The sequence below is a fragment of the Ischnura elegans genome, chromosome 7, assembly GCF_921293095.1.
Source record: "Ischnura elegans chromosome 7, ioIscEleg1.1, whole genome shotgun sequence".
NCBI lineage: Eukaryota > Metazoa > Arthropoda > Insecta > Odonata > Coenagrionidae > Ischnura > Ischnura elegans.
Window position 1 is genome coordinate 23,482,070 of NC_060252.1, and position 12,236 is coordinate 23,494,305.

A 12,236-nucleotide genomic window follows, 5' to 3' on the forward strand; every position below is an offset into this window, starting at 1 on the left:
GAAGTCAGCATGTCTCTTCTTTTGTCACTTTCATTTAGCCATAAATATTGTCTAATGTGAGCATTGATATATTTAAGCAGTAAGCGTAGAATTGTATCAAATATGACATTTGGTGCGAAAGGGCCTGGACGCACATAAATTGAGTATCTACATTTAACGAGACCACATACCGATAAATAATCAAAGAAAAAGAAATAAAACGACAACATTTTACTTGTGCGACAAATAATTTTATTAGGATTTCAGCAGAAAACATACTTAAATACAGCGACAATATTACAATTTAAGATGTTATCGGCATGCCGGAAATAAAACATTGAGCTGTACGTTGCTTCCAGCACCGAATACATAACAATCAACATTGATGTTTTCCAAAACTTTTTGAAAGACTTGTTACGTTGATTGGATACTTAATTTCTCCTGAATATGCATGAACTACCCCAGTCATTCTCGCACATATTCATGGTCCAATAATAAGCGATTTTTAATTTTTTTGGAGCCTGTCGTCATCATTTTCTGGCACGAAATTCCACATTTAGAAATTATTCAAGCGATTTAGACACGAGTAGAGCGGTGTGAACAATACTCTCCTCCACTTTCATCATCATCTTGTAATTCCACATTTACAAAGCTCCTAAAAGAGATGGGAATGCAGTTATTTCAAACTCATGCCGTCCGTGGGCTACCACCAATTTTAAAAACTTCAAAATGGAGTGACCAATTTCATACGAAAGAGAATTGGCTATTAAAATTTAAAACAGAATAGTTATATCAAAACTGTACGCATTAGAACTACTTGGGTCCATAGACATTTACGGGTTTGTAATTATTATTGCTTATGGCACTCATGACCACACAAAAAAGTGAGGACTTAATTGATATGAACTTCCCTAATGTAGTCGTACTTTGATAAAATTTAAAGGAATAAAAATATGCATTTCTGCCTTAAATTAGTGAATGCAAGAAGAATTCCTCAGTGCTTTCATCATACATGTACCACAGATTTCCGCTTCACGGACATCTTAAGGTATAACCAGAGATAGGGAGTAACTGAGTAATTCAGTTACCGGTGAGCATTACATTTAAGGTATATTTCATTGTAATAGTTAAATTTGAAAAAATTAACTATTACTATTAATCTACAAATTGCTCTCTGAAAGTCTGCGCTGATTTCTGATTATGACTGCACCTATTGGCGTACGCCAAGAACTTCGTGTGAACAGACGTATTCAAACACGCGTAACTCGGCGAAAGTACCAACCAAGGAGAGCGCATTGATGAGACTCAATTCCATCCCGTAGAAGGCTGATTTCTGTCACTACTTCGGTCGCATTTTAATCGGTTTTCAATAATGTCCGTGGCGCGGTGATGAGTGCAATGCGATCCACTTTTTTCCAATATTTTTCATTACAATATTTATTATTGCGAGGAATAGCATTGAAGAGTCGCAGAAATTCATGCGAGAGAGTTGAACTTAAAAGAAAGGTTGGGGCGAGAGTTGGCATGGGGTGTTTGCAGGGCAGAAGAAAGAAATTCAATCGACGAATTGGATCAAACATCCCATCCACCCTGGCCTTATAGGTTGGACAAATATGAACTATTTCCCACTCACGTGAGTGAGGTTGCTGGAGGGCTGGGTCCGGGTTCGAATCCCGGCGGTGGCAGAGATTTTTCATTCAGAGTTCACAGGACTAGTGCTGTGTGGAGGGCACTTCAAGTACAGCACTCCGTCCGTCAGATGGGACGTTAATCCGTGATCCTTTGTTGCCGTGAAGCCGCGCCTTTCGTTAAGAGCAGGCTAATGCTGACGCCGGGTTTCTCTCCACTTATCCCTCATGTTGCTAATGGCACCGTTCACCTCCTCCAAAGAATATACGAAACCATACACATACAATTTCTCATCAAAAGAGATAAGTTCGGACTGGGTCATGTTGAAAAGGATAAGGTACCTCATCGCCAACGGTCAACAATCTGAAGTTTCTTTTGACACACCTCCCCATTTAATTCTCCTATCAGGTAATATTTTAACATTATTCGATAGTATACTTTTTTATTATTTTACTATACCTACTATATTAGTATACTGTTTCACGCCCTTCAACACACATTCCCTCACACAATTGATAGTTTATGCCTTTAAATGTTTCATCCCTAATTCACAAATTATCGCCTGAATTTCTTCGAGTTATTTTCAACGTTTTATACCAAAACTTTAATAAAACAGTGGACGCCATTTGTATGCTTCTACTGTAATTCACTCACTCGCTCAATGATTCAACAAGGTTGGTTTGGATAAGTGAAGGAAGAGCTCACACAGAACTAAGCCCCAAGCGTGTAAATTTCTCGCATATAAAGGGTAGATTCCGGATTTTAGAGTGGGGTGTCCCAAGGCCTATACCTGGGATATGAAGGCCTATACATGGGTATGATATCGCGGTAGTATGAGCTGACTATAGTTGCTGTGACGAGGAATAAATTGAGAAGAGGTCGCCTCAGTCCTCTCCATCCTTCGATCGCGGTGGTAGTGGTGGTGGTGGTATTTGGAGGAGGCGACCAACAGCTGAGGTCATTTGCGCCATGAGGGAAGGGTAGGTGAGGAAGGGTGGAGAGAAACCCGGCGTCGGCATTAGCCTGCTCTTAACGAAAGGCGCCAAGGGGACCACGGCTTAACGTCTCATCCGACGGACGGAGTGTTGCGCTTGAAATGTCCTCCACACAACATTCAAGGAGGGATCGGGCAGTCTCTGAGAATTCTCTGCCACTGCCGGGATTTGAACCCGGTCCCACCGGGTGGGAAGCCAAAACTCTAGCATCCACACCAACCCGATCCCCTCCTTTGATCGCAATTCGTCTTTTTGGTGAAGTATAACTCGTTTAAAACTTGAAACTATCATCTTGAAATTTACAGAGCATAAAAAATAGACCATTGCTAATACCCTCCTGTTTGGAAAATATAAAAAATATTAAGAGTAAATACTGAAATGCAGTTTTCATATTTGTGATGCAATCAAATGTGAACCCCGGTCTACTCTTAAAGGCCTTGTAAATATGCGGACAATGTCATCACTTTTAAGTGAGTTAAGGCCAGTTTGTAAAAAAATGCCAATTAATATGAATTAAGAATAACGTAAAAGTAGCTTCACAGCTTCGGGGCGTTCATAAAAAATATCAGCATGCACTGGACGCCTTCTGTCATTCTTCTGCAGAAACATTACAGCAAACTACCGGAAATAAGGTTCATATTAAAATTGAGTTGAGCGGTTTTTTAATCGCATCAATATATTAGGAGTTTATTTCTCAATTCCATAATACGGCCAAGTCATTTTTCCCTCCGAGATGCCTTCTTCAACGATTCAAGGTTAGCACTAACAAAACACGGTTGCGAAGCGCATTAAAAAATTTAATTCGACAGTGCAAGTTCCAAAGTTTCACGCTCACTTTCGCGTTAATCACGCTAATTACAAATCGAACAAAAACGCATCGCTAATGTTTTCCACGAACGCCGTCATTGACGTATGGGCGCTGGAATCTCACGCTAAGCGAACGGATAATTTCTCTCTAATTTTTTTCATTGACGCGGTCACAATATGCCACCAAAAAAGGCCGATAGAACAGAAGGTAGGTATGCATAGTCCCCTTAGGGAGATTGCACCGATAAACAAAGTATAAATCAAAACCACACACGGAAAACAATTTTGAGGGGTGGGAAGGTGGTACGCGTTAGAATGCATCCCCGAAGCATTTCGGGGGGGAGGGTATGAACCCCTTGTAGTAAGGCTGGGCCTAATACAGGGGAGACCAGCGTTAAATAACAAAACTGAGAGAGTTTTAATTTGACATACAGGCAAAAGTGAACCAAAATTTGCTCTATATCGACCGCTCTTAGCCGCAAAATTGTATCTCAAAAAATTATTCCATTCAGACGCGCCTTGAATTTCTAGTCCAGAAAATCGTATTTAATATTTATTTATTATTTGTTTAATATTTATTTAATTTTTTTTAAATAAATATTAAACAAATAATAAATAATAAATAAATAATTTAATTAATTTATTTAAATAAATAAATTAATTAAATTATTTATTATTTTGTTTAAAATTTGAGCCATATATTAGTAACTAAAATTTCGTCCATAAAACCGTATGTATGCAAGTCCACAAAGCTGCACCTCGAAAAATTAGTCCAGATGGCCGTATCTCTACCAATTATTTAATTTTCGTTCTGTGCACTCGATTTCCATTCATTTTTTATTATAACTATCGAGGTTTCAAGGAGTTGGCTTAACATTCCAAATTCGCCTGTTTGAGTGCCCTCGTGAGCTTTGAGATATAAAGTGTTGTATTATAATTTCGCGAATAGCCAGAAAGTGTTCGATTTGCAATTTTAACTTACTCACTGGATATAATAAAATAATAAGTAGAAGCGAGATGTCGTACCTAGGACATTGTTGCAGCAGTCTACTTTAACAAGTAAAGATGATTCCAGACTTTCAGCGCTGGTAAAGGTACTGAGAAAAAGTAATTGGGAGGAAGAGGTAAAAGAGGAAGTAATTGGGCTCAATTACAGTCACTTCGTACAAAAAGTAATCAATTTCGACTTCAAATTACTGATTTTAAATGTAATCAGCAAAATTACAATAAAATTACTTCTTGTGAGGTTGTTCACTCGAGAGAGCACCTGGGAACTGTCGAATATTGTAGTAAATATGTGGAAAAATTGAGTCGTAGAAATCGTTAAAGTTGCGATACATACAATCTCTCATAAGGTCTCTTGGATATTTCACTTTTACTGATACCACTAGTTTTTTTACATAACGCGACCCGGATTTCGATGAGTAATCATCATCTTCAGGCGTAGATTATGATGCATTTATCTTATTATTTTTACCGAATGGAGGAAGAGATGAATTTTAAAACGGACGCCAGAATAGGGGAAAAGGATGGGTAAATTTCGTTTATCAGATTGCTGTCCTGACTTTCAATAATTTTTAAAATTTCCAACGAGCGAGTAACGATTCCTCTTTCACCGTGAGGAGTAAATTACATATTCTAAAAAGTCATCGTTTCAAGTAATCCGATTACTTCCTCTCGATTACTAACCAACACTGAAGACATTATCTCCCAAACACTTCGAGGGGGGTTGAGGCCCCCGCTAGCCGTAGCTTTGGAGGGTGGGCATCAGAGGACTAATTTCCTGGATGTGTGGGAGCATTCAATTTTCGATATTTATAGGTATTCTCAATTTTGGAGAGTGTCGACAGTGCCAAGGCGCGTTGACGTCGAGTTCCTTCCGCGATGGGGCCCCCAAACACTCCCTCCCTCCCTGCTCCGTGTGGTACTTCACGCCAAAGCACTATTCCGTTCCCTACTCATCAAGTTCGAAGCCAGAAATTCGCCAAGGGTAGGGCATGGGTGGAGTTCGGGTGGCCTACGCTGTTAATTTGCAGTCGAGTCGCACGAGTCATATATCCATAAATTTCGTTAATATTATTCGGAAACTTAAATTCACTGTTTTTGACTCTTTAAATAACCACATTCATTATGTCTTGATCTCCACAGTCTTCAAACACTAAAATCCGCCTGATTTTATTTTGAATTCTAAACTTATGACTCTGCAGGCATTCATGCAATTCTCGATTCTCGTATTAGTACGATAATTATTCGTAATGCAAATCTTGCTAGAAACCTCTGAAGAGATTTCTTTAAAAAATATCGTCTTTTCATTTTCAAACCTAGGTACTTTCAAAAAATATGTATTTTTTGGTTTGTGGGTAATACACGGTTGTAGGGTTCTAGGTCAGAGGATACATACCCCTGGGCTACTCATGAGCAGATATATTGCGGGCAGTCGCCACATAGGAGAATTTTCCGGGGGAGGGAGAGCTGAATCTCCCAAAACTCTGACTTCGTGTCTCTGCTCCTCGCTCGTCGGAAGAAGGGATGCGGAACAAATACAACGAGAACTCATCTCCGGAGAGTCGTTACTTCCGCCATATATTTCCGCACGTTCGAGTCCGGCCGGTTGGATCTCTCTCTATATTGCCTCTCGTCCTCACCCGCACCCAATATTCACTCGGAAATCTCGACGACCCCCACCTGGCCCATTAATTCACTCCAAACGGGAAAGCACCTCTGCATCAGGACGCTTATTACCCAAGGCCTTCGCCCGGGTACCTATTAAGCGGGAAACCCTTACGAACGGCCGGTGCGGCACGGCAAAGGAACGGGAACGACAATTCCCAACCGTAAAATCCGTCCACCCCGAACGGAGACAGTTGGTAGCTGCCGTGCGAATCAGTCGTATCCCTTTCCGTGTTTCTTTTTTATCGAGAAAATGAAGAGGGGAAATTGAAGAGAAGCTTATACCCTGAGATGAATGAAAGAAGATTATAATTTCCTCCGTGACATTTCCAATCGAAGCTGTAAGCGGAGCAGATATTGAGAGAGGTGTTTCAGTTCTACACATAACACCCCCCCCCCCCAAATCTATGCTGCATTTCCTTTGCATCATGTCTCACTACATACTACCCGGCAAGCCGCCTAAAAAGGCGAGTGGCAAGGGGTGCTAGGACATCAACCTTCAACAAACAAAAACGATATGCTCTAACAAGATCACGATTAGCATTCTTTAAAGTCCTTTATGGCTTGGGGAAAAAACGGGGAAACATTAGATTCAGCCAGGGACGCAGCTAGTAATTAAGGCTGGGGGGATTTAGGTGCAACTAATACCGGGGTGTGTGGAGGTATGGAATAACCATTAGGATAAGTGGTAGCTGCGAGTTTTAAGCTAAATGGTTCAAAATGGTGAGTTTTACGGCTTTCTAAGGGATATTTTATTAATCCCTATACTATTCTATTAGTAATATCAATGCAATCAAGTAAAACGGATTAATCTTATAAATTTCTCTGAGCTCTGGGGGGGGGGGATTTAACCCCTAAACCCCCCCTCGCTGCGCCACTGGATTCAGCAGCTGATATACATAGTGATTCCTTCCGCGAATAAACTTCCCAGAGGCGTAGGGTACATTCAATTTGTCTCACTGACGGCCGGAGAGAGGCGTTGCGACAGTAGTAAGGTTAATTGTGGGGTTATCACGGCGAACCCGGATTGACGTCACGATATTCGACGAACATGGTCGAGCGTACTGACCATCAAAGCGGCCTTTCGACCCCAGGCGCTATTTCCACTTTTATCTCCGATTAGTGCCGATCGGATCACGGACTATCGTTTCCATAAGTATGTGTGCACCTGTGCTTCACTCACCCGACGAATGAATGGGGCGAAATTCTGAGGGAAAAAGATTCTCGAGGGTTGGCAAACTATGCCCAAGAACTTCGGCGCTCGCTGGAAGAGCTTCAAGCCACCGGAAACACATGATAACGGCTTGCGACGGGTCTAGAATACCTGGAGTCAAACAGGAGGGCAAGGTGCCCCACCGAAAGGTAGACGCGAGGAACTTCGCACCGACCGGAGTTTCATCATTCGTGGTCCCAGACACAATGACGCGACAGCTCTCCCTGTCTCCCCATAGCAGAGATGCAAAAATCGTTTGAGATTCGGGAGGAATGGTACGACTCAGGTTCGAGACCAAATATTGTAGAATTATTCATACATTTTTATAATTCTTCCATGAGTGCGTGAGAATGAATGATTGTAGAACCTCGCACAAGCACACTTTCCCGGATTTTCAGTCACCCTGTACATCTCTATCAATTAAGATGGGGGCACTCGTAAGTTCCATTCTCCTAATCAACAAAATTTAGACAGGTGTCATAATTGTAATTGCCTCGTGTTTTTAATTTACTGGCTAAGTAAAAAGATTAACGTATCGTAACCCCATTATTTATAAGCTTAAACAAACAAACTGACAGTGTTTGGCGTTATCATTACATTTTTGGCGAAATAACTTGGCGTTGACATTAGGATCGCCATATCTTCTTTCGGTGAAAAACCAATCCATGGCATATTTGTGTCTTACGAAAACATTGAAATCCTATAAAAGATAATTTCCCTTGTTAGATTCAAAGCGAAATTACGAGGAAGCCAACCTTATTTGACGTCGCGAGTGACCGACGAATCATTCACTTGGGTGAGTCCATTGCGCAAATGGTCTATCATCGGTCAATACAGACTAATATCGTTCATAAAATAGGTCAGTCACAATAGTGACGGGCTTCGGTTGCGAATGATTCACGACCGAAATACCGACATCGATCGAGAGTGACCGAGGAGTGAAATTGATCGCGAACGGCTAAACAGATAATTCGATTTTTCATCAGTCGATAACACAAACCATCTCAATCGTGCATATCGGCTGTTCAGTGCCGATTCATCACTAATTAACACTTAAGCTAGACCTACGGCAAACATAGGATTCAATTGTAATCGAGCCTATAAATTAATTTATGATATATAGATTACTTAATGCATACCAAACTACAAAACATTCACAGTGAGACAAAATATGATCTATTCGGCCACGTCATTGAGACCCCAAATTTTCAGAGGGTCTTAATATTAAACCGATGAATTCGTAGAAAAAAAATCAAAGACGTAAAATACGTTCATTGTACCAGAATCTCTGTAAATCTAATTGTACCAGAAAAATTTCAATAGATTTCAGTGGGGATGCAAAAAATATTCTCTGACAGGCATAAATATTGTGTAAAAGTCACTCTCAAAAGTCTCTCCCCACGGCCAGCGCGAGAAGCTACGTTTTCCGCTGAGCTCAAACTTCGATGGGAATTGCCTGTGCCTTCTGGGCCTTGAAAGGGCCAGTTTGACTAACTCTCACCGACCGCGTAAGTCCTACCGAACAGGGCCGGCCCTAGCAGGAGCGGAGCTAGGGGCGAACCTTCATTGCGGGGCCCTTCACTTAAAATATTAAACTCTATACCCCATCTACAAACTCGAGCATTTTGAATCCCTATCACTCTTTGGTTAAGTATGTGTTCCCCTCCCAAATTCAGACTTCGTAATTACGCCGTTATGATACCATCACGCAATTGAGTTCAAAATAGTATAATACAAATAAAATTTATAATTATATTTTTGGGTTAGGAACTTCGGAACTGTTGACTTTGTCAATGTCAGTATCACTTTGATCTTCTTCATTTTCGTACTCATGCTCAAGTGTTTTTTTTGAAGATGAAGGTTGAAGATATTTTTCGAAAGCACCTTTTTGTGCATTATTATTCCTTACTTAAAATTACTGCATTATTATTCCTTTTTCATGATATTATTTTTTGTCTAGCACGGACTTAACAATACAGTAATAGTTGAAATTACGTTTTCAAAACTATCGTATATTTTAATTTTTTCACGAACGCGGGGCCCCCCAAAGCGCGGGACCCGGGGCGGTCGCCCCGGTCGCCCAGCCCTAAGGTCGGCCCTGCTACCGAAGCATTCTTCACTATTCCGAAATTCTTCGTGACTTCTCCGACTCCCGGTGCAAGAACACAAGGCGAAGCATAAGTTCTGTCGCGCGATTCTCACCCTCATAATATTCTGAGATAGATGGTCTGAGAAGTCTGGCTTGTAATCAAATATACCGAGACGTATCTGCGCCGCAACGCACGTATAAGGAAGAAACGAAAATCGGAATTAACGTCTGAAAGAATATTCTAAAAGTTGCCTACAAAATAACCTTCTATTATATGCCTTAAAAATATAATTACCAAACACTATCGATGCATATTGCTCTATTTTTAAGTATTTTAGACACTCCGATAGGCGCATTCATTATCCCTAAGCATTTTCTTGGGACACATATTACCCTACATTTTCTACGACCCTCATCACACGAGAAATTAAAAAAAATACTTATGTGCGCTAAATTATTATGCTTACTTCGGTATGATATTTATTCCAGTCGTTACCAACATTTTCCTAAGAAAATATTTAAATAATGCTCAATATATTCCAGGTATCAGTAAGTAATTAACCCACATCTTCTTGTTGAACGAAAGTCCGAATGCCTTAATAGTTATCATAAATATATTTTCGATATTCAAAAAACCATCGGAAGCAATACTTACGTGACTTGTTTGCTTACGTGACTTAAAATTATACCGTGTTGGGTACCTGATGAATACATTTCTGCGCAATTAATACCATCTATATTTATCAGCTACAAAATATACTGCTTGGGATGTAGCGCTTTACGGTTCGGAAACTTAGACGACGACGAAAGAGTCACGCTGATGTTGCTCACACTATTTTTCTTAAAAAACACACTGGACAATAATAATACGTACTAGTATTCCTCAGAAAGAAAAAAGGACAACACTTCCTAAGACGCAATGTGTTCTAAAAGCCTGCCATTTTATTCAGTGCCCATGAATATCTCGCCACTTCTTTCAGTGAAAAATAATATTTATCTTAAAAGCAATCCTATTGCGCATCTGAAAAATATAATGCATAAGTTATCTTCTTTCATGAAAAAATTGGCTTACCGATCGTTTTTTTCCAGGTAAAAAATTAAAATACTGAATATAGAAAATTCTTAACTGCTATTTCACTGGAAATCATAGAAAAATGACTGAAAACCTTTCGCCGACGACACGGGTGAACGCGAGCATGGATGGTAAGAGTGACCCAAACGACAATATTAACATTGGCGTATATATTTTTCGCAAGACGATGTGGAGATAAAAATATGGGATTAGTATGAGCGAAATGCACCGAAACTTTTACTTGTACTATATGTGCTGCATTATAAATTTACCAAACGACTCATATGTTCCTTTTTCTTCCTCGCGCGATGGGTTACTCGCCGGAAAAACCAGCATTCTTCTCCGGTTTCTTCAATGGTGGAATAGAGTGGTTTCCTATTTTTTTTATTGCCTAAATTGAAAGATTATTACTCCTGGAGTATGCATTTCACACTTTTAGATTTTTAAATGACGATATCTATTTTTCGCGATTTAATGAAAAGTGAAAATTTTCAAGCGCGCGAAAACGCGACGGCTAAGTATGAATGCTAGGAAAAACTCCGTGTGACGTCGTTCTGGTTCCTGCTGCCGCAAGTGAGGTGACCTTGGGGCGAGGCTTTGAGCACTGATACGACGCAGGATGCTAGCAGGTAGCAGAGTACCAAGCTAGCTGGTAGCGCTTGGCTTAACCCTTTGAGTGCGGATGGCATAGCATTGATGCCCAGCGTAGGTCCTGCCAACGGGCGGGTGGCATCACATTGATGCCACGCCGGCCTATGTCCTTCAATCGCTCCCTACGCTCCTCCGCTCTGTTTTATCTACTCTCATGACGGTTTCTCGCACACAAAATGGATTAGGCTACCTGCATATGCCTTCCGTTTTTGAAAAATAGTTTATATTTTTTGAGTAAATTTTTTTTACATTTATGGAGTACTTTTTTATTTGTAAGATTTTTCGCCATTACAAAATAATTTAAATGTGATATTTTCTTTACTTTTCTGAATATTTGTACTAAGTGTTGCCACATTTGAAGGTTATTTTTTTCGTTTTAGTCCCATTAAAATTTTTCAAACAATATTTCCTTTCATCTCATTGACGAAAAATATTTTCGTATTTCAAATTACGGTCACTATACCTACACACGCTAAACACAGTTGAATAATCTGATGCTGTTTTTATTAATGTTTAAACTTAATATTTACATAATGCCGTTATAACTCCTAACATCCTTCCATAATATATTTGCCACTCATTTTCTGAACGATCCTTTCAATAGGGGTCTGATTATATTGGCTACGGAAGAAGAAATAGAGTTTTCGACTTTTTCTCATTTTTTTCGTATGAGTTTGTTAAAGTTACTAGGTGGGAATAATCACGACCACCAATTTGTTATTCACGGGAAATAATGAAGGTTATAGGGAAACTTTTATATTTTTTCCATTTTGAAGGAGAAATTAGAATTGGGGAAATCCTTGGGGAAAAAATGATCGAATTTCGGGGCTCAAATAAAAAAGTCGTTTTCCGTCACCGCGGAATAGACTACAAGTCGCTCTGTGTCGCCTGTTATCTCTATTTTTAGAAGTATTTTTGCTATTCTTATTAGAAATCCATGCAACTATTCTGTTGTGTGCATGTCGTAGAAAAGGTCAGCTCTTCCTTCTCAGTTTTTGCGACTCTCGTTATTAGTACAGTCTCTCCTTCGGACATCTTTCGATTGCGTGCATTTTCACTCCTCTATAGAGATTTTTTTTCTAATATGTATGACCTTTTTCCATTGGACATTTTGGTATTTTACATATATTT

At 39.9% G+C, this 12,236-nt stretch overlaps 1 protein-coding gene across 4 annotated transcripts in view; it reads right to left on the minus strand.

Annotated features, from left to right (window-relative positions):
* Positions 1-208: 208 nt before the first annotated feature.
* The window catches only part of LOC124162190 (myosin-13-like), a 63,614-nt gene continuing 51,586 nt past the window's right edge, over positions 209-12,236 (minus strand). For 3 of the 4 annotated variants that reach the window (XM_046538628.1, XM_046538629.1, XM_046538626.1), the window contains one exon: positions 209-634. In XM_046538628.1, coding sequence (XP_046394584.1) covers positions 556-634 — 79 coding nt within the window. In that variant the 3' untranslated portion in view covers positions 209-555. The remainder of the gene's footprint in view (positions 635-12,236) is intronic. The other variant, XM_046538627.1, reaches the window with a different exon arrangement.